General features: G+C 53.0%; 3 protein-coding genes across 5 annotated transcripts in view; 1 reads left to right on the forward strand and 2 right to left on the reverse strand.

Annotated features, from left to right (window-relative positions):
* Positions 1-4033: 4033 nt before the first annotated feature.
* PPDPF (pancreatic progenitor cell differentiation and proliferation factor) lies at positions 4034-7104 on the forward strand. 3 transcript variants are annotated; one of them, XM_030503203.2, is made up of 5 exons: positions 4034-4186; positions 5254-5343; positions 5932-6009; positions 6454-6550; positions 6742-7104. In XM_030503203.2, the coding sequence occupies exons 1-5, from the start codon at positions 4054-4056 to the stop codon at positions 6851-6853; spliced, it is 510 nt and encodes a 169-aa protein (XP_030359063.1). In that variant the 5' UTR covers positions 4034-4053; the 3' UTR covers positions 6854-7104. The 3 variants fall into 3 exon arrangements, with proteins under 3 accessions (XP_030359063.1, XP_030359065.1, XP_030359064.1); XM_030503205.1 differs by having other exon boundaries at positions 4072-4186; positions 5261-5343; XM_030503204.2 differs by lacking the exon at positions 4034-4186 and adding an exon at positions 4529-4659 and having other exon boundaries at positions 6742-7099.
* A 3700-nt stretch (positions 7105-10804) lies between these two features.
* LOC115615265 (tyrosine-protein kinase Srms-like) lies at positions 10805-19032 on the reverse strand. Its single transcript, XM_030503207.1, has 8 exons — positions 18357-19032; positions 15988-16109; positions 15010-15176; positions 13977-14115; positions 13229-13387; positions 12104-12285; positions 11779-11935; positions 10805-11406 (listed from the first exon to the last, which is right to left on the reverse strand). Exons 1-8 carry the CDS (start codon positions 18710-18712, stop codon positions 11213-11215), a joined length of 1476 nt encoding a protein of 491 aa, XP_030359067.1. The 5' UTR covers positions 18713-19032; the 3' UTR covers positions 10805-11212.
* Positions 19033-20649: 1617 nt separating this feature from the next.
* LOC115615266 (peroxidasin homolog) overlaps positions 20650-22639 on the reverse strand; it is a 44520-nt gene continuing 42530 nt past the window's right edge. The window contains 1 exon segment of the mRNA XM_030503208.1: positions 20650-22132. The gene's annotated coding sequence lies outside the window, so the exon portion shown is untranslated.

A 22639-nucleotide genomic window follows, 5' to 3' on the forward strand; every position in this document is an offset into this window, starting at 1 on the left:
CCCTCTGTGTTCCAGCTATGTGAGCATGTGATGGAGCTCTCCTCTCTGCAGTAAAGGGAATCTGAACTCTCACCCTTTTCCCAGGCAGGGATAAGAGAAACGGGCAGTGCACCATGCTTTACTTGTACGATGAAACAGAGCCCGATGGCCCACGGGACTATAAATAGTATGGACATGAGCAGGAGAGGGGGCTGACAGACCTGGCTAATCCTGGCTCCGTTAAGCCACTTTATTCCCAGCCTCTGAGAAGCTTAAAGCCGCAGTGGTTTGCCCAGAGAAAGTGGTTCCACCAGACACATGTGGTTCCTATGGACCATCAGGCTCAATTTTCACACCTGAGTGGAACCGTTTTCCCTCTTGGAAAATGGTGGGAATCTGTCCTTATGTGTTCAGCTATGTAAAAGTAGAGACCTGAGCAGGCAACATCTGAGGGCGGCTGAATTTTAGCGCCTCATCTCCATCCATCTGGTTTCAGATACAGGTCCCAGCTGAAATGATTCCCATGCATCCTATTTAGGCTTCATTCCCCCATCCCAAAAAGCGTCACCAAACAGTTTGGGGTCACTCAAGAAAAAGGAATCCCCCCGAGAAGAAATGGGCAGGATGCACTCACATGGCAGTTACCTCATACCCCTTTCACCATCGCTTTGATCCCATCCAGCCCCACAGCCCCAAAATGAATATCTGATGCTTTAAGCTAAAATTTCCCTTTTCCCAGCCATAATAATTGAGATTTCTATTTTTTCCCCCCCAGAGAGGCCCTGCACAGTGAGACTGGGAGAGTGAGGAATCCGCAGTGCCGGTAATTTGTATGTATCTGGGATATGAACACCCCAGGCTGTCTGCCTGGATTTGCCTTCACACCGGGGGTGTTTCTTCCCGCGAGTAACATGTTCAGCTAACTGAGCACTCGTGGTTCTGTCACTATAAAATGCATCAGGGCTTTTCTGAAGGTGGGGGTTTGGGCAAAGCAGACATTCCAAGGGATGCCTGCCCTGATGCTGCTCCAGAAGCCCGGCTCTCACTACGGGGCAGGACATAGGAATGGATATAAATTGCTATTTTCTTCCTTCTTCCCATGCAAAGCAATATTTTCCTTGAAAGGAGGAAATGCAGCGCTTCATGTCATTGGAAAAGCAGATCAGAGGTGTGCAGGGCAGCAGTTGTCCTCTAAAGGGCAGCTCTGCAGAAGAGAGGAATGCTGTTAGGTTTCCTTCTTCCCATGGTCAGGCTTCCAGCTTCTTCCACACCAGGTTTGGACGCTTTGCAGAGACTTTGCACCCAGATGTTACAGCATTTACTGACAAGCTCAAAACATCAAGACATTGACCATCCTCTCCTCATCACAGAATGGTTTGGGTTGAAAGGACCTTAAAGCTCACCCATGGGCAGGGACACCTTCCACTAGAGCAGGTTGCTCCAAGCCCCTGTGTCCAACCTGGCCGTGAACACTGCCAGGGATGGGGCAGCCACAGCTTCTCTGGGCACCCTGTCCCAGCGCCTCAGCACCCTCACAGGGAAGAGCTTCTGCCCAAGAGCTCATCTCAATCTCCCCTCTGGCAGGTTAAAGCCATTCCCCTTGTCCTATCCCTACAGGCCCTTGTCCAAAGCCCCTCTCCAGGTTTCCTGTAGCCCCTTTAGGCACTGGAGCTGCTCTAAGGTCTCCCCTTAAGGAGCCTTCTCTTCTCCAGGCTGAACAAGCCCAGTTCTTTCACGAAGCTTTGAACACCAGAAGGTTTTTCAGCTCATTCTCACACTGTAGACCTGGAGAGGAGAGATGAAGGCAGAAATGATGGGACCAAAAGCCAGGGGAAGGAGGAGGAAGGGAGTATTTTGAGGTCCTGGGCTCAGCACATGCTGCTGATACCTTTAAATTGGAGCCAGAGGTTTAAAAATAAGCTTTGGAAGGGATAACAAGATGTCCAAGCCCTTCAGCCACTTGGCCAGCTGAGGATGGTGTCTGGTATCACCCGTAATGGGATAGCAGTGTACCATGTGCAGGGCAGGCTGCACCCAAGGACCCACCATGGTTCATGGCTCCTGGTGTGCCATGGGGATGCTCCTCCAGAAACCCTTTTTCCACCAAACGGCTGAGTTGTGGGGTCAAGACAAGGAAACCCCTTCACTGTAGGGCAGCCACATCCCATTCCTGGTGCCTGTAAACCCCTAAACCTCAGCTCTGCCATGGGAAGCTTTGGAGCCATGGGTTCAAAGGCAGCTCCTGGTGCCCACATTCCCCTGGGAACACAGCAGGACAGCTTCTCCTTTAAAACAATTCAATAATGGCTGGACAACATGCAGTCATGGAGTGAAATTCCTCCGGTGGTAACTCAGTGGCTTCAATAACTCACCGTCCTTTATTAAAATACCACATAGAAGCAGAGGATGTTGCTAAGGCTTAGCTGACTTTGGTTTATTCTCCTGCCAAGGTGGTACTTGGGTCATTTTGCTGCATATATCCCAGGCTGGCAGGTAAAATATGCTCCTCAAGTGCTGTGTTTAAGGAAAACCTCCCCTTGCATTTCCAGGACATCCCCTTTTTCAACTTAAACATGAGCAGACAAGAGAAGATGCCCAAGTACCTGTGTTGGTACAAACACAACCTTCACAGCTGCTCCTGCTCCATCCTCTGAAGCTGCAAAGGCCCTGGGGAAGGAGGAGAAGCTGGTCCTAAGGAAGGATCTGGGGTGAATATTTGGGCTATTTTTCATCCATAGGTGGCAGCAGTTGCCTGTGCTGGGTGGATGCTTCCACATCCCAAACCTGGCCCTGAGCTACACAGCCGGGAAATGCAGGCCAGGAGGAGCAGGAGAGCAAAGCCTGAGCACAGGTTGTCCGGCTCCTTCCTCTGCAGAGAAAGGTCCTCCACACAGGGGGAATTCAGGAAACCCCTCAGTGTGCAGGACCAGGCTCTGCAGCACTATGGGGAGCTCCAATGGGGCTGTTGGGTAACGTTCTCACCATTGAAATTCCTGAAGCCATTGGGATGTCACATCCCCAGAGGGAATCCTGTAGCAGCATTAAGCCTTGTTGGCTGCCATTGGGGTACCCCAGCATTCACTAACACCCATCTGTGATGTCCCATGATCGCTGGTGGAGTCCAGAGGCTGCAGGTTGTTCAGTTCCGCACCTTTGCTGGCTTCCAGATGTTTCTGCCAAGTACAAAATTAACACAAAAGGCTATTTCCCATAGCACATGCAACCAGCAGGTAACAAAAGCCCATTGCCAGCTGTGACATGGAGCCCAGAGAGCTGGATTTAAAACAAAAAGACAGAAACCAGAAACTCAATAGCAAACTAAGGAGAGTCACAGTCAACTCAAGAGGCTCTAAATAGAGAAAAATCAATCCAAATCTTATTACCTGCTGGCTTTTAAAACCACTGATTCTTGATCAATATGGATGAAATAGATCTTTCTTTCCTCAACACACCCAGGACGGGCTTTGTCTTGGGAAACTAGACTCAGCCTTTCCTCAAGCGGCTGCTCAGTCCTTGGATCATCTTTGTGGCCCTTCTCTGGACCCTCTCCATCCCATCCACATCTTTTCTGGGGACCAAAACTGAACCCAGTATTCCAGGGATGGCTGGAGAAGTGCTGAGCAGCATGGGACGATGACATCCCTATCTCTGCTGGTGATGCCCTTGCTGATATAACCCAGCATCCTCATTTTGGCCTTGCTGCAGGCTTTTTTCCTCTGAAATCAAGTATTTTGTCCCAAATCTCTTCAGCCCAGAGTGCTGAGAACCCCTCCAAATACATCGGCATTTATTTGTTCCCTTTACAACTAATTTTAAAGGTAACATCAGCTCGTTATCGCTTGAATCAGCTCTTACCCGACTGACACAGAAGGTGTCCGCGGCAGGACAGGGGACACCCCCCCGATACCCCCATCCCACCCCGGTACCACCACGTCCTCCTCTCCAGTGCTCGGCGCCGTGCCCACGTTGCCGCCGAAGGTCCCCTTTCCCGCGGGAAAAGCGCGTGCTCGGCCGCGCCCCCACGTCCCGATTGGCGGAGCGCCCCTAGGGGGCGCGGCCAGAACCCATATAAGGATGGTTCAGGAGGCGGGGCCTGAAGCGCCGCGGCTCAGGCCGTGCGGTGCGGAGGACACAGCGCCGCCGCCGAGCGGCCCCCGCGGCCCTAGTGCCCGCCCGCCCGCCGGACCCCGCCGCAGCCCCAGCCCAGGTACGCTGCCATCAGTAGTGTAACCTCCGTGGAAGGGGGGGGAAACGGGGCGCCCTGAAGCAATTTTGGGGTGGGATGTTTGGGAGGGATCAACTGCAAGGGTGTACCGAGTCCCTTGGGGGTGAAATTTATGGGAGACGGCTCCGTGCCTCAGTTTCCCCATTAAGGATCATTGCATTAACGGGGATATGGGTACGTGGAGGTCATTCTATAGTGGGACACCTAACAAGTGCATGCATCGTTAAAGCAGGGGAAGTCTCACGAGGAGCTGGGGAGGAGTTGGGTGGTGGGGAGGGTGCTGGGTGCCCCCCGCATCCGGATCACAGCCCATGTCGGTGCTTCCGCTGTTCTTCCGGATGGCAGTGCGGCTCCATGTCCTCCTACAGACTTCTGGCAGACGCTCCCTTTGGCTGGCTGAGCCTTCTTGGAGCTTGTTTGGAGAAGAATGGACCAGATCGTGGGGCACGGGAAGGGTCAGCATCTTGGCAGGAGGGTGCTTTGTGCCAGGAGGGGGAAAATACTTCCCCAGCTCAGAACTGGGCCAGGGAGAGAATGTTCTTGCCTGTGCTGGAAGCGGATGTTGCAGGAGGAGGACTGCGTTGTGCTTGATGGTGCAGGACAGGCGGGTTTGTCCCAGTTCGGGGTGGTGAGGTGCTGCTGCAGGCAGGCTGGGGCTGGAATCCCTCACATTAAAACCCTCACTATATGCCCCGAGCTGAACACTCCTTTGCTCCTTACGCAATCCCCGCCTGAGATTTCATAACTCCCAACTGTTGATACAAGGAGGAGAAGTGCATTTCTGCAAGGAAATAAAACACCCAGCAGGGAAGGGGTTGGGGAAGGTGCTGTGCAAACTTGCCAAGCCCCTGCCCTATGCAAAGGAAAGTATTTTGGCTTTGGCCGTAGCTCTTGGCCAGAGCTCTAGAGCTGTGGATTTAAACCATGTGTAGCATGGCGAGCACTATCCTCCATACCCAGTGCAGTGCCACTGTGCGGGTGTACGTGTCCCAGGAAATCATAATGGTACCATTTAAACTCTGCAGTAACGGCTGCCCCTTTGCTCCCAGGTTTTAGATCTGCACAACATCCAAGATCCAGGACCATGGCATCCATCCCATCAAGCGGCTCGCTCATGGCCACACACAACTACTACAGAAGTAAGGATGGGTGCTGGGGTGGGCTGGGTGCTCAGCCAGCCTTGGGGTGATGTGGCTGCAGCAGAGATGAAGCTTTCAGCTGGCATCCCATAAGTGCTAGCAGGCTCCTTGCTGGGGAAGGGGGGCACCAGCAGCCCCACACCTTGTGCTCGGACCCTCCTTTGGGGCTCCTGCCCCGTTGTACCAGCTGGAGATGGGTCTTTCAGTCTCCTTCCATTGTTGTAGGTGAGGGGAGGTGATGGCTTCAAATGTGTATGGGAATAGGTTGTGGAAATGAGCTGCAAAACCAGCCTGGGCAATAGTACCTCTGCAGGGGAGAGACTTCCTGGTTTAGTGGATTGCCTAAACCGGAGGGGATTAAAGTGTTCCTCTTGAGCTGAAAGCAGTGACAGGATTTGTGGAAGCACAGAATACTGGGTTGGAAGGGACCTTATGGATCACAGCGTGTAGCACTTGGACTAAAGCTGGGCAAATGCTGTGCATGTCCCCGGGGTGACACGGCTCAGTCTAATCACCAAGGCCGTGCTTTGCTTCCCATGGCATGGCCAAGGGTCAGTGCTGGCTCTGATGGCTGTGATTGCTCCACAGGGCGCCTGAGCTCCACATCCAGCAACAGCTCCTGCGGCAGCTCCGAGTACTCAGGGGAGGTCATCCCTCATCCCCCGGGTGAGTGCCACCATCCCAGCCCCTCCACTGCAAATCCCACTCCTCCTCTCCTATGGGATGATAGAATCACAGCCTGGGTTGGGTTGGAAGGGACCTTGAAGCTCTGCCAGGTTAAAACCATTCCCCCTTGGCCTGTCCCTACAGGCCCTTGTCCAAAGCCCCTCTCCAGGTTTCTAGTAGCCCCTTTGGGCACTGGAGCTGCTCTAAGGTCTCCCCTTAAGGAGCCTTCTCTTCTCCAGGCTGCCCCAGCCCAGCTCTCTCAGCCTGTCTCTCCAGAGCAGAGCTGCTTCAGCCCTCGCAGCATCTCCGTGCCCTCCTCTGGACTTGCTCCAACAGCTCCACATCCTTTTTATGTTGGGGGCCCCACAGCAAGAGGCCTCAGGATGACACTGGGGTTGTAGCAGGGCTGCACTGACCTGGGCTTTCCCTTGCACTGTCCTCCAGGTCTGCCCAAATCTGATCCCGGTCACTGGTGGGCCAGCTTCTTCTTTGGGAAGACGACTCACCCAGCCATGACAACCGTGTCGGAGTCGCCGGAGAGGTGAGTGCTTTGCTTGGATGGAATAATGCTTGGGAACACCAGCGCAGCACCCAGGGCAGCTGGGGCCATCCCTGAGGTGCATCCTGACCCAATGGATGCTCAGAGCACCCACTCCTTTGCTGCACAAATAAACACAGAGCAACACCACAACACCTCGGCATTGCCCTGACCCTCTCTGTGCTCTCTTACAGCCTTGGAGCACTGCGGGTGACAACAGGACCAGTGGCTTGTGGCCTGGAGCCAGCCACAGGAGCAGGACGGAGGCGCCACATGAGTGAGCCCAGCTCCGGGCCCTCAGCCTGAGCGGGTCGGTGCTGGGTGCTGCTCCCACACCGGCGGGCACATCCCCTTTCCCCCCCCGTAGAGTAGGTTGGCTTCTGCAAGGCAAAGGTGATGTTTTGTGATGATAAAATGCAACACCCCCCCAAGGATTCCCACACCAGCCTTTTTACTCCTCAACGTAACGATGCCCTTTCCACATGGACATGGTAACTTGTTTTACTTACCTCGTACTGGCACAATGGCAACTAATAAACTTGAGCAGCCTTTTAAACCTCTGTGGGTTGTTCTTCATCCAGGGTGGGAGAGCAGAGTGATGCTGTGGATGTTGGTGGGGCTGGACCAGGACACAGCACAGCCGGTGCCCGCAGCAGCAGGGTCTGGTAATGTCAATGGTGCCAGTGTGATGCACTGGTGCGTGTGCGTTGGCATGTGAGCAAGCCCTGGCTGGGCTGTGGAGATGCTGCAGATGCCTCCCCCACCATTCCCTCCTCACTTGGCTGCACAGCCTGTCCCTGCTGGCACTGCCCTTGTTTTGCTCCATAAGCACATTGCAGCCCTGCTCCGGTGCCTTTTGGGGTGGGAATGAGTGTCTGGGAATGAACTGGGTCTGGTCAGGGCTGGGGGAAGGATTTGGATGCAAAGTAACAAGGGAATGCGATTGCAAGACCCATCTCCAGCTGGTACAATGGGGCAGGGGCTGCCAAAGGAGCCCTCAATAATGAGGGGAGAGATAAAGGATTGTTTCATGGGTCTGATGTGAGTCTGGAGCTCATGGTGCAGATGGCAGCACCAGAGCCCAGCTGGGCAACGTCCTGTAATGCCGTAACTGGTGCTTTGGTTGATTTTTTGCCTGGAATTAGTCAGTTTGACCCTTCTGTGATTAGCCTGATAGCTGGGGAGTGCTGCTTGATAAAGCACAGGGAAAACAAGAGCCTGCAGGTTCCTGCGTGCAAGGGGGCAAGGTCCTGGATTCCTGCCTGAGGCAAACAAAATCCTGGCAGGGCTTGATTTAAAGGTGCCAAATCTCCTGCTCCGGTCTGCTTTCAGCCCCAGCAGGAGGCATGGGATGGTCACTGCACGCATTAGGTGCTGCAGCTGGGGGTCACAGGCTGAGAGCTGGGCTTGTTCACCCTGGAGAAGGCTCCAGGGAGACCTTAGAGCAGCTTCCAGTGCCTAAAGGGGCTACAGGAAATCTGGAGAGGGGCTTTGGACAAGGGCCTGTAGGGACAGGCCAAGGGGAATGGCTTTAACCTGCCAGAGGGGAGACTGAGATGAGCTCTGAGGCAGAAGCTCTTCCCTGTGAGGGTGCTGAGGCGCTGGCACAGGGTGCCCAGAGAAGCTGTGGCTGCCCCATCCCTGGCAGTGTTCAAGGCCAGGTTGGACACAGGGGCTTGGAGCAACCTGCTCTAGTGGAAGGTGTCCCTGCCCATGGCAGGGGGTTGGAACTGGATGAGCTTTAAGGTCTCTCCAACCCAAACTATTCTGTGGTTCTGTGACCCCTGAGCGATGACTTTAACTTTGTACCTGTGTGGGCAGGGGCGAAGGGCAAGGCCGTGCTCAGGCAGCTGCAGGGAACGTGGCTGCTCCGCTTTTCACACATGCTGCAGAGGCATCCGGGGTCACGTCCAGCTTTGCTCCTTGTTTCTGGTAAGGAATAGTGTTGTGTTAGCTTTGTCCTGAGCTCCGCATCTCCAGGCTGTGGTCCTCGTCCTCAGGGCAGAGCATCTGTGTCCTCCTTGTCCCAATGAGGGGCCAGGGCAGCACTGGGACCTCTGCTCCCACTCCGTGTGTGCATCCAAAGGGAATGGCTGTGTGGGGGTCTCCGGAGTCAGCAGCCTTGGGTACATGGGTTAGATCCTGGGAAACAGCCTGGTGGTGGTGGGTGCTGCACATGGTTGTGTGTCACAGGAGGCACGTGGCAGCCTTTAAATGTCACAAAACACATGAAAATCAAGCAAAAACTCACTTTCTGAGTAAGACAAGAGGCGGCACTGGCTGTACCAGCAAACACGCTTGTCCATGTCCCAAAGCCCTTTGGCTGCTGCTCACTCCCAGGATCCTTCATAGAAGCAGTTGGGTCTCATCCACTGCTGGTTCCCAGCAGAAGCCCCAGATTTTGGAGAGACAAAGCCTGGAGCCTCATGGGCTGCAGATTAAAGTGTGGACACACAAAGGTAAAGTCAATAGTACTGCATTTGCTTGTTGGTCTCGTGGTCACAGAGTCAAACTGTCCTCAGGCACCCCGGGGGAGGCTGTGGCAGGGCAAAGGCACTAATCCTGCATCCCTGGTTTTCCTGGCGCTTTCCTGGGCTCTAGATGAGCTGCTCTGGCTCTTGCTGTGATGGCGCCAGCCTTGTACCCCATACCCCTCTCTAGGCATCCCCCCCCTTTCCATCAGCCTTGCTGTCAGAGGGGCAAGCGCCCATCTCCCATAGCACCAACTCCATAGGGACAGGCATCCCCTCTCTGCTCCACAAAATCCCGTGTTTTCCCTGTTGAGTAACTCACATATTTGGGATTAAATCAGTCAGTGTGTTCCTCTTGCTCTCGGCCCTTGCAGCAGCCCTGGTGCTACCCTGCTGCCTCCTCTGAGCTCCCACAGCACCCCAGAGTGAGAAATATTCCCTTTCATTGCCTTCTCTTGCTTCTTGGGGCTTTTTTTTCACCTCTCCAGCATTTTGCTTCCCCCTCACCCTTTCAAAGGCCAGTGTGGACCCTTATAAATAGAAACAAACTGCAGCACAAAGGCATCGCATTAGCCTGGCACTGATTTCAAATGCCAGGCTGAAACCAGAGCAGACAAATGCCTCTAACAGCAGCATTTGCAATGCCCATTCCAGAGGGGTTTGGAAGGAGCTGGCGCTCTGCTTTTGTGGGATGGATTTCCCCATGGTCCCCATAGCAGCCCTGATATTGGGGGGAAGCTGCAGTGTCCTGCCCAGGCTGGGATCCTGGGAAAAGATGGGAAAATCTGGGCACCCACCCCAAATCCACTACTTTTAGAAAGCAAGTAATGACTTAGAGGAATGCCAGAACCCAGCAGACCATGCTGGACGGCAAATCCAAGCAGCACATCAGCTTTTAATGCAGTGGAGGAGGAAGGAAACACTGCTGTGGCCAGCACGATGTCCCCATGTCCCCTCTCCACACCACCCATCATGGCATTGCTACAGCAGAGCAAGATGCTTTGGGGTCTCATGTCTGATGGGGCCGGTGCAGCTTCTGCAGGACCCCAGCCATGGACCACTGCTCCCCACGACACCCCATCACCCCACGCTCACCCTTCTCCTCCTGCTTAATTTTTAGCTCCATCTGGTGGCAGCCAGACCTGTAAATATAATATCTTTATGGCTGCAAGAGCCCTGCTGTGCACGCAACATTGATGTCCCGGCCCATCACCTCGACATGGCTTTGGTCTTCAGGCCAAATGGGCTTGTTAAGAGGAAACCAACACCCAGGCTGCCTTTCAGCCACAGCACATCGAGTTCCCTGCCACTGGAGCATTGCTTGGCTTTGCACTGAGTGTGATAAAGAGCAAAGCAGGGTGAAGCAGTCTTTATAGAATCAAGGGATGTTAAAGCTCATCCAGTCCCAACCCCTGCCACGGGCAGGGACACCTTCCACTAGAGCAGGTTGCTCCAAGCCCCTGTGTCCAACCTGGCCTTGAACACTGCCAGGGATGGGGCAGCCACAGCTTCTCTGGGCACCCTGTGCCAGCGCCTCAGCACCCTCACAGGGAAGAGCTTTTGCCTCGGAGCTCATCTCAACCTCCCCTCTGGCAGGTTAAAACCATTCTCCCTTGTCCTATCCCTTGTTCAGGCACAGACAAAGGTTTAATGCACTCCAGGATGAGCAGAGACCAAAGAGACATGAGGATGGTTCTATCTGTGGTTGCAGAAGTGGGACTGGTGGCAAACCATTGGTTCATGGTCAGGGAGGGGAGCAGCGTGGTGAGGGCAGAGCATCCAGCAATGGATGATGCACACACATTTATTGATGAACACACCAGACACACACTACAAGAGAAATCAAGCAGAGCCACAACTGAACACAAACTGCAAACCTTCACGTTGGCATGGGGAGCAGCAGGGGCCTCCCACCCTGCTGCCTGAATGACCATGTAAACTCTGGGTGATGCCTTCAACTACCATTGGGCTATTCCAGACTGCTACACAGCCAAGCACTGGCAATGGGTTCTCCACCACTCATTGCCTTTTCCCTGGCCCACCTCCCTGCATCCTGACCGAGAGGGACCATGGTTTTGGGGGGGGACATGCTTTCCTTGGAGCCCTATTTGAGGGCAAACCAGAAGGAAGGAGCTTCTTGGCAAGAGCTGGCCTGGAGGAGCTTTGTGCAGGAAGGATGGTTAGAAGGGGTCCCTCAGGAGAGGGAGCTGAGCAGCCGTCTGTAGATGAAGCCCAGCTTCTCCCGCAGGGCCAGGAAGGTGGGACGCTCCTCTGTGTTGCCGCTCCAGCATTCCAGCATGATGCCGTAGATCTCGGGAGGGCAGGAGCTGGGCCGCGGAAGGCGGTAGCCCCTGGTGATTTGCCGTACGGTTTCTTGGTTGGTCATCCCTGCAAGGAAGGAGAAGATGCCTCTGAATCTGCTGTTCCCAAAGGATGCTCTGAAAGTACAACTACAGTGGGTCCAGATGTCAGCTTGTGCTGCTGTAAAATGATGTGTGTCTACCACGATGCTGGTAGAGGAGAGGCTACAGGAGATCATCCAGCCCCTACACCACTTTCCTGCACCCACTCTGCAAGCACTGAAAATCTCTCTAAACAATCCCCAAAGTGGACAACAACTTGCTCATGGCTCTAGGAGCTGCTTCCACATCCTTTATGGAAGGGACAATATAACAATTCATGATGTGTTGGCTTTTAGGGACCGTGTGCAAGCTACCCAACATGTAGATGGAGTGGCACTAGGGTGGCTGGAAGTCCTACCTTCATATGGGATCTGTCCATACGTGAAGACTTCATAGAGCAGAATCCCATAGGACCAGACATCGGATTTGAGGGAGTAGGTGCGGTAGTTGGCTGCCTCTGGGGCTGTCCACTTCACCGGGATCTTAGTGCTGCTGCTGGTGGAATAAATGTCATCCTGAAAGGCAACAAGAGATGGGTCATGAGGGGTGGTACCCATGACCACAGCTGCTGCTTTTGAGGCTTTGGACTGGGAAGGGGGATGGTGGTGGAACAGCTCCAGCATGGATGGAGCAGCTTGGTGGGTTGGGGTGATGGGAAGGACAACAGCATCCCACTGACTGACCTTGAGGAGCCGGGCAAGTCCAAAATCAGCGATTTTGCAGGTGAGTTCCTCTCCCACCAGGATGTTTCTGGCCGCCAGATCCCGGTGGACAATGTGCTTCTCCTCCAGGTACCTCATCCCATCCGCCACTTGGCAGGCGATGTTGAGCAGGTGGGAGGTGCCCAGGGACTTCCCTTCAGGACCTGTTAACCCAGATGAACCAAGCATTGTGGGCAATGAAGCAACATCTATTTTGGGTGTTCTGGTTTGGAAGGAGATCTGGTCCCGTGTCCCTGGTCAAGGGGAACGTGTAAAACTTTGACATGGAAGTCCTGCCTAAACATCGTGGTGGTACTGCATGGGAAGTTCTGCACAGCCATGTGCTCCTCAGGAGTGAGACTGGTGTGAGCTCTGAAGAGCACCATTTGCTGCAATAAGGATGCAGATATCCATGGCTTGTTCACAGCTAAAGGTGACCTTCTGCCATGCAAATCTCCAGCCAAGCCTCTCAACCTGTCCTACCTGTGAGGTCCAGCTCCTCCAGCACCAAATGCTGCTGGAGCCCCAGCCAAAAACGAGGTCAGTGTGGAGGAGGAGAGGGGGTACCAGTAGAAAAACAGGTCTTGCTGGGAAGAGGTTTGTCTTGTTTCCCCTTCAAGACTGATTACTGGGTCAGGAAAAGAAAGGCCAGGAAAAATAAACTGATGGCTGAGTGACCATGGCCTGGTACCAGCTCTGCACGTGAACACAACCATGCTGCCAGCCCAGGTTTGGCCATTTCATTCCTAACAAAGGCAGAGCTGCCCAAACACAGCAGAGGGGTTTCTGTGCACTGGTGGGAGCTGGCAGATCATGGGTGGATGGAGTGATGAAGATCCCTACTAACACACTTGGGCTCCCAGGGACTGATACGGACCCAGCCCACATGGACATCAAAAGGATCACATCAGACTGAGTCTTTGGGTCATCCAAGACCATCTCCACCAAGCATCCATGGATTACTCTTCATTACCAACCAGGACTGAAACCAGGCTCACTCTTAGGGTCCCCACTTGGGTTTGTAGGGCTATTCTGGGACATGGAAAGCACCCACAGAGCAGCACTGCCCCAAGAGCCCTCTCCCATGGTGCCGGTGCGGGTACTCACTGTTGAGGTAGCTGTGGAGGTTGCCTTTCCTCATGAGCTCAGTGATGATGTACACGGGCTCATCCAGCGAGCAGACAGCGTGCAGCTGGATCAGCTTCTCATGCCGCAGGCGCTTCAGGTTCTGAATCTCCTTAGTGAAGTCTTCTGCCTTCATGTCAGCTGGGGGAGAAAGCCGACGCGACTGTTGTGAGCTGCTTTCTCATGTGGATGTTGGGAGCACAGCATGTCTGACTGGGATGAAGACCTTTTTCCTCCTCACAGCCCACCCCTGCTCTCAAAGTTCATGTCTGCACACCCTATGTCTCAGATCCAACACACAAGAGATGTTTTCCCATCAGGATCTCATTTTCAGGATCACAGTCCCATCAGGACTTGACTTATCACAAACCATTTGACTTGACATGATTTATCACAAACCCACTGGATGGAGCTATTTTATAAACAGAATCAGAGAATCCCAGACTGGTTTGGGTTGAAGGGACCTTAAAGCTCACCCAGTTTCAACCCCCTGCCATGGACAGGGACACCTTCCACTAGAGCAGGTTGCTCCAAGCTCCATCCAACCTGGCATCCAAACTGAGGTGGGTCAACAGAGTTAGTCCAGTGGCTACTTACCAGGTCGTACCACAGTTCACTTGACAAGACAAGACACAGGGACCAAGAGGACTGGGTAACAAAAGGGGATGGCCGATGTGTCGATGGACAAGAGACCCAGTTGGCCACTATTGACATCTGCTCCTCCACCTACCTTTAATGATCTTGATGGCCACCGGCACCGTGTTCCTCCACAGTCCTTCCCACACCTCTCCGAAGTATCCCTCGCCCAGCTTCCTCCGCAGGGTGAACTCCCAGCGCGGGCGCTCCCACCCGTCCCTCTCGGGGGGTGTCTGCAAACACGGACATTGGGTGCTCAGACCAGCCAGGCTGCACCGGGACCTGCTGGTGGAGCCTGCACCAGCTTCTGGTGCCCACCATGGCACGGAGGAGTGAGCAGGACATGGTGCTCCACCACCTGTATTGAGCCTGTGCATTGCTTTTCCCTCTGCTAATTGTTCACTGGGGGCACAAAGGATGTGGGGCATCCTCTGCATTAGATCTGCTGGCGGCCGATGTCTGCAAGGGGGAAGGTTTTTAGAGCCTACATGAAATATCAGGAATTCAAGTCATAATTCACTCCTCATTAGACCTCAAATATGGCTTTTCTCCATTTCCACCAATAAATAATAATGAGTAAACGAATATTACTGCACATTATGGCTGATTGAGACTTCAGCTCATTAAGCATTTCTTTTATCTCTTACCTTTCCATTTCCCTCTAGCATTGTTCACGTATTTAATTGTTATTTCCAAGTCATAATCGGTGGATGGAGTTCTAATCAGGAAATGAGTCAGCAATTTGGGATTAATACTCTGATTGGATTTATGACTGCCACGCTAATTGACAGGAGAGCTATATAAAAGCAATGTGGTCTAGGAAAAAGAATTGGAAGTGCAGATACGTCCAGATTCAGTATTGAAGGGATTTGTAACAACGTGGTTTCTAGTCTTCGAGATGGAGAAGACATTGCCTTTTGGCTGGTCACAAATACATCTAAATGCCATGCCCAGCCTTAACATGGCTGATAAAAGATGAAGCTGGCAGCTACACTAAGGGTGTATTATAAATTCAGCTTAATACAGCTCAAATCCCAAATGGATAGACTGATTATTTCTATTTTTCCCTAATTTCCCTTGTTTCCATCCCAGGGCCCTCGGCTGAGCTGTGCTGTTGGTGTACGCACCGCGGGGCTGCAGGGCTGCAGCAAGGGGCTCTGGATGACCTTCCAGTGCTCGACGTAGAAGGCGAGAAGCTCCTCCATGTCAGGGAAAGGGTGTCCCTTCTGTATGTAGAGGCTGCCCCCGGGGCTCTTGCAGATTCGGAAGTGACTGACCTTCATGTGGTTGCGCACTGCAGGGAAGCCCAGGATGGGGGAAAATCATCTCATGCCATCTCCAGTCCATTCCCACCTCCCTGCTGACCCTCTCTCCTTTCCAGGCATCTGCTCTATTAACTCACCCTAAAGCAACACAACTTGGCCCTGGAGTGTTACATCCCACTCCACACCGTCCCTTTTGCTCCCACCTCCTGGCTCAGAAGATTCCTGGCCATGGGTGAGCAGGGCTTGTTTGTCCCAGAGAGATGATGCTTTATTAATGGAGGTGATCCCCCATAGATGGACCACTTATTGCTGCTTGAGGAGGATTGGGCTGGACCTCAACAGCCCCAGGGACCGATGGGTGGATGTGGGGTTCACTGTGAGTTTTCACATGGATCAGACCAGATGACAACAGCGCTGCCTGGTCTGAATCCCCTGAATTCAGATGTGTGTATGTGGGAGCAGCCCAGCCCCTGGTATTCTGCAGTGGCAGCATATTTTCAGACAACTCTCAGCTGACAAAAGCCGCTGGAATGAAATCCTGGGAGTTGGTGCCATGAAACCATCATTAAGCCACTGTGATTTGTTTATGGCTTTCATAGCCTGGACGGGAGCAATGGACTTTCCTTTGCCGCAGTAATTCAGCAATCCATACCTGCATCTCTTAGCTTTCCCCACGCTTTTAGCAAGCTGCCAAGTCACTTTAACAAGATGCTGTAAAGTGCTTTGAACATATTTCCGTGTTTTTCACCCTGCGCTGACCAAGCCAGGAGCTGCCCCTAAGGAACAGCAGCTTCCTTTTTCCCTGTGCTAATTTGCTCTGGATAATTGCCATAAAATTACCTGAGAGAGAGTATTCACCCTTGCTGCTCTCGCTGTCCCGGACGAGGAAGGAGCCGTGCTGGTTGGGAGGTGAGAGGAGGAGCTGCTCCGCTTCATTCCGGCTGATCTTGCTGAAGTACCAGCTAAGGGGAAGAGTAGAGGAGTTAGTGTGGGGCAAAGAGATGGTGCACGAACAGGGCTGCATCCACCCCAAGGGCTCCAGCATCCTCTGAGCCAGGAATGGAGGGAGCATTTGCTCATGCCTGCTTGATTGGATTGGGTTTAGCAGGTCCTTATTGCATTTTATAGCAGCTTACTGCCTGTAGATGATTTTCTCCAGCAGTATCTGGTCACTGCTGTATTGAGATGGCCAGGTCTCAGCTCCATCCCAAAACCTGGGCTGACAGCCTGCCATTAAAGAAAGCACCAGCCACCAGCTCCCGCATGGTAGATGCTCTGGTTGTGTTGCACCCTTGTGTCCTGCCACAAGAGCAACAGCTACACTTTGCACTTCCTGACCTGCAGCTCCTGGACACAACCAGCTCTCAAAGCCCATGAGCAATGAAAACACCCCTGGGAATTGCCCTTTGCTGCTCCAGATATGGCAGCGCTGGTGGGGGCCTCAGCAATGCCAAGCCAGGAGGAAGAATCCAGCCAAGCCCCTCTCCTGTGCCTGATCAGCTCTGAGATTTGTCACCTAATCTCCAGCACAAAAAGGCAGGATGGGTGGCTGGGTCCTGACTCAGCAGGATGCATGGCAACACTGGGAAGAGGCTGCTTTGTAGAATCACAGACTGGTTTGGGTTGGAGCAGCCTAAAGCTCACACAGTTCCAACCTCCTGCCACAAGCAGGGACACCTTCCACTAGAGCAGGTTGCTCCAAGCCCCTGTGTCCAACCTGGCCTTGAACACTGCCAGGGATGGGGCAGCCACAGCTTCTCTGGGCACCCTGTGCCAGCGCCTCAGCACCCTCACAGGGAAGAACTGCTGAAGAGCTGACCTCAATCTCCCCTCTGGCAGGTTAAAGCCATTCCCCTTGTCCTGTCCTGTCACTTCACCCAGCCTAGCACAGCCAAGACGCGAGCAGCCGAAGGTTTCATCATTAGCTGAGATTGCCAGAGTCTGAGGAGCTGAGCGGGAAATTATACATGATGGGGTTCCATCAGCTGAACAAATTACCACCCAGCTCCGACCTGCGGCTCCGCACAGTCTGTGTGCTCCTGGCTCCCTTCGGCTGCAGAGCCGCACGATTGCTGCCCTCCTGCACTATAGCATTCCCCTTGACCTGTCCTTGGGATGGGGCTGGGTTGTGCACACACATACGTGCACACACATACGTGCACACACATGCACACATACATGTGCACACACACACTCAGCTGTAGCCTGCCCAACTGTGCGCAATGGGATGAAAGCAGAGAGCTGACCCCATGGTCCTCACTGATGTGATCCTAGCACAGTCCAAAACAGACTGGATTTACCTTCCCCTAAAGCACACACAGGGAGACAAGCAAGGGAGGGCCTCTCCCATCCCACCAGCTGCAGTTACTGCCCCTGCACATCAGGGCCCCTTCCCAGGCTCCCCCTATTCCTTTCCTTCACCCCTGCTCCTGGGAAGCACAGGGTGAGCACTGGGAGGGTTCTGCAGGGTGATTACACCCGCCCCATCCCATCACTTGTGTGACTCAGGGCCTGGAGCAGAGGGAGCAGCCGTGTCTCGGGGCGCTTTCTCCAGCGTGTCAGGACCAGACTGCCTTATGCAATGATGAGCCTGGGCTTTCCCCAGCTGAGGGCGGGCTGACACGTCAACTCGAGCTCAGTATCCCGTGGGAGAGGCACCAACAGGGGAACCCCCGGCCCTGGATAAGCTGGAGCCGGGCGGCAGCACCACCACGGCTTGATCCTACAGAGCTTCCCAGCAGGTCCCAATCCAAACTGCTTCTCCTTGCACTCCCGGGCCCTTCAGAGCTGGCAGGGCTCAAGTACAAGCTTCTCTCTCTCCTCTTTAATGCAGAGCAGGAGGGGAAGGAGTTGGAACAAGCGGGAGCCCGTGTATTCGGAGCTGCACCCATGCACAGCATCCCAACCCAGAGCCACCCCATGCTATGTGAGGGTGATACACCCGGGAATGGGGATCAGCATCTCTGCCCCTTGGTGCATCGCCCAACCCTTGCTTGATGTGCTGAATACCTCCACCCCACTGCAGGAGCAGAGATGCCCAGGGGAGAGCAGATCCCCTCTCAGTCCCACCACCACTGATGGCAAGAACCAGGGATGAGGAGCTTGTACTCCTGCTGTCGAAGAGGGTGAGCACAGCATTCCCTGGGCAGGGACACGCTACCCTGGTCCAGTCTCCATCCCCCTGCAGGTCCAGAGTATCAGATACTTACGGTCGATGAGCAGAGGTGCCCTGGCTGAGGTTGGCCACGTAAGCAGTGGGGACATAGCCCATGGCTGGCTCCCCCAGCAGCCGCCGGGCAAACACATACTCTCCTTCTTCTCTGAGGACACGCAGTTTGTCCCCTGCACTTACACTCAGTTCCTCCTCACTCCGGGCTGTGAAAGCGTATAAAGCGATGAAAAGAGAGGACTTGGGGATGAAGGGAATGGAGTTCGCCTCCGAGTGCAGTGAAACGGAATCGGAACCAAGATACCCCAGCGAGCAGTTCTCCGACACGGAGCGGGGACGGAGCTTGTTCCAGAAGGATGTCAGGAAGGTCAAACGCTTCCGGACAAACTGCTCCATCCCTGGAGGATGCGGTGGACACGATGGTCTATGCCACTGTGCTTCCCAAGGCCATTGGAAGGGGTGATCCCGGGCTCATGCTGCTGGCCAGGCAGCTCATGCCGCCGTCCCGCGTCCCTGGCGCGTGTCTGGGCGCTCGCCGGCACTTCCCAGAGAACTTCCTATTCCTGAAAGTGAAACTGGTTGTTCTGGTGGGACGAGTCTGGCTGTGGGACGAGTCTGCAGGCGGGAGGCCCACGCTCAGACCCACGGGCACATCTGGGAGCTGGGCACAGCTGGAGCTGTGCTCGCTGCTCTCCAAGAAGGAGCAGAGCTTTTGCTTGCTCTTTAATTATTACTGTAAAGCATGCTCTCCTGCTTGTTACCACAGCACCGGTAAACACAGCTCTCTGCTCTTCAAGCAGCTCTTGTGACAAGTGGCTGACTCCAGTTAATAGTCTTGATCTCACTTGTGTGGGAGGGTTTGGGTTTGTTCTATTTTCCATAGGAAAATAATTGCATCCACAAGTGTGCGAGAGTTCAAACAGAAGTAAGGGAATAACCTTAGAAAAGATGTGGTTTGGATAGTCGCTGGGTGGATAGTGTGAGGTTTGTAACACACAATCCTTTTTCCCTTTAGTCTGCAGTGACCTCTCAAGGTTACCTGGCTAATGCATTTACTTCCTCCCATTAATTCCTCATTGCAGGAATCCACTTCCCAGACCCAGGATTTGGTGCTTGCTCAGCCTCCAGCACAAATGGGTCCCCCTCACCATCAGCAGGTCCTTGTCTGATGGATCAGCCGAAGGGTGGAGATTTCCACCTTGCACATGCACTTTAAGCTGCCTGAAGATGCTGCTCTGGCGAGAAACCCCAACTCCAGCCCCCCCAGCCCCTGCCTGGGTTTTGTCATTTAACTGTTCTAATTAGTGGGAGTTTTGTGCCTGGCAACCCTGCTCCTGGCCTGGAGCCCGTTGTTTCGATCCTCCTCTGGCTGTAACTGGCCTGGGTGGCTCATTCTGGGTGCGCAGTTGAGTTTTGAAAGAGGCTGCTTAGAAATAGAGATAATGGAAAATTAATTGTAAGGGTCTAAGCTGCAGATTGAAGGACAAACTGGGCCCGTCCCTGGGTTAACAGCTCAAGGCATGATATGTCCTGTGTGTCCCACGATGCCCAAATAACCTGCAAAAGCTGGATTTCAATAGCTGGTTTGGGATCAGCTCTTTCTTCCCCCTCTCCCAGACAGAGGGCAGGAGCACACAGTGCTCCATGAGCATGCCCGGCACGTTGCTGCACAGATGGGAACTAGGGAAAAAGGGAATCTTCAACAAAATACCTGCTCCTTACTTACCAAAGTCACACCTGAATGTATGGATAATTCCCCCAAGATCTTCCCCCGCCTGGAGAGGGATTTCCTGCAATTTCTCAGGGTATTTTTCCCACTTCACCATGGGGAGAGGAATAGAGGATGGAGCACAGAAGGGTTTTACAACACAGAGTGAAGGGACATCCCAACTGCTGTCCTTGTGTAGCGCTTCCAACAGGTCTGCTCCTCACGTCATGCTCCGTCAGGAGGAAAACCAAGCAGGGCTGCTTGGTTTGCATTTAGAGATTATCTGATTAGATCAAGCACCGAACATTTATGCCTTACTGCTTTGAATGAGGACTTGGTAAACTTCTGGTTTGCAGGAGGAGACTGGAGCCTGATTTACCTTTCTTGACCTTTGCCAGGTTCTCTAGTGGTACAAGGGATAGACAAGCGCAGCTGATTTAGAACACGCAAAGCTTCAGATCTTGATTTGCACCTAAATGAAAGAGTGCTTCAAAATGACAAACATCCCTGAGGACTAAATACTGCCTCTGAGCTGAATTTCCCAGACATGCATAACACACGCTCATCACTGCAAACCTGCGTCTGCACAGGACACACACAGAGCTCAGAGCCCCACACCAGGAAATAGCTGATAAATCACAACCTTCTTTATTTTTTATTCCTTTTTATTTCCTATTCAGTTCCAGGAGCATCCCTGCTGCTTTGTAGCCCTTTGGTACTATAAAACACCTAAAAATTAAACAGAAGAAAAGAAAAAGCACGTTCATAACAGTTTCTGGTCCTTGCAGTGTGGGAAGGTAAGTAGGAGGATGCAGAAGTGAGAAAAATAAGGCAGGCACAGATATTTGATGGATCAAGTATTTTCCCTTTAGTCCCTTTACAAAGATGTGTTAAAACCCACCCTGCCCACAGATGTGGGGCTCTGGTGGATACACAGGGACTTTAGTTCTAGCACCACTAAAAAGCACCTCCAAAGAGCAACAAAACCAGAAGACCTGTTCAGAGAAGCTGGTGACATAGTCCTGGCTTAGTCGCAGATCTCCTGGGAGCGATAAACACAAACAGCACTTTGCATTCATCTGTGTCACATACTGCACATCGTGTTCTCCTGTACTGACAGAAACCAGCAGCTCCCCTCCACTAATGAGAGTGTCCATTACACTGAATTATTGGAGGTTCTGTTCCAGGTCCTGTTATGTTTACACTAGAAATATATCTTCCAGCAAAGAGCCTTATTTGGGGGAAAGAAACATAAATCCAACTAAACCCCGAATGGGGCAGAAAGTTGCAGAACGTGGGTTATGCCAAGGAGAATGTTTTTGGGTATTTAATGGCAGGTCACTTGCAGGGTCACGTAACTGAGGATGCACCACCCATTACCCAATGGCTGGCGAAGTACCGTGGTCTGTAGTGGGTGTCTGTGGTCTGCTGGTTCTTCCATCCCATCCTGGAGCACCCAAACAGCCAGGAGACTTCCCCAGACCATGGGTTCACCTCATTGCTGCTAGCAGGGACTGCCCAAACGGCGCTTGCCACGACCCCGAGGTTCCTCTTGCTCTTTCCATTGGCATGAGAAGATGGCTGAGGGTTTGCTTTGGCTTTCATCTCTATTTAATGTTACTTATTTTTTCTCAATTTCTCCAGATGCTTCCCGGCACCACAGAGAAAGGTTTTGCCTCTTAATGAATTGTTTCAGTTGGGTGCCCATGGGACACTTCATACAAGGAGTGGTGGATGATGACAGCATTGCGTGGGATGAGGAGAGCAGAACAGCACTAAAGCAGCTTCAATTATTCTCCATTTCTTGGGGACTGTGGAAGAAAGTGGCATCAAATCACCATCAAAGAGGGCAGAGCTCATCCATGGTGACGAGCGCAGTTGTGAGGTCCAGGAGGAAAAGGAGGACAAGGTCCAAGGAGTGAGGAGCTTGTAGACAGTCAGTGCAGAGGGTTCAATACAGGCAGAAGTACAGTCATCCTGGGACAGGGAGTGGTACAGGAGGTGTGAGAGGAGGCAGAGCATCATGGGGTCTCACGCTGCTGTTTCTGAGCCCTGTAGGAGTGGGTTGGACCGGGTGGTGGAGAGCAGGAGTGCAGGTCACAGGGCACCTGAAATGGCACAAGAAAGCAGATAATCTCTATGGGAGGCAGCAGGAGGCAGAGCAAGCTGTTTGTACAGTGTCTGGCAGGTTTGGGGCATGTGTGACCACAGCACGAAAACAGCCACAGCACTTTATACCCAGAGAAATGCATTTCAAGGACTCTGTAAACCCTAGAGTGCTCTTCATGGACCTGAAATGATGGCAAGGAAAAGGCAACTCATGTCACACTGCAATTTATGTTGAATTTCTGAAGGGGAATTGCTGTTCAACTGGAAAATCTATAAGGACCAACAGACCAAATCAGAGTGGAAATCAGTGTGGCCAGCCCACAGCCTTCCCCTCCTGCTTTCTACTGAGATTATCAGCACAGACCAGCCTTTGCTTGCCCTATCCTGTAATCTAACTTCCAGAAGATGCTCCTTCTAGGGCAGACTGCCTGGCAGTTCTTCTCTGCTCCCATCCCTGGAGTAATCATTTCAACACATAAAAACCACTACACACCTCCTCCAGACTG

The sequence above is a fragment of the Strigops habroptila genome, chromosome 13 (genome assembly GCF_004027225.2).
Source record: "Strigops habroptila isolate Jane chromosome 13, bStrHab1.2.pri, whole genome shotgun sequence".
Taxonomy (NCBI): Eukaryota; Metazoa; Chordata; class Aves; order Psittaciformes; family Psittacidae; genus Strigops; species Strigops habroptila.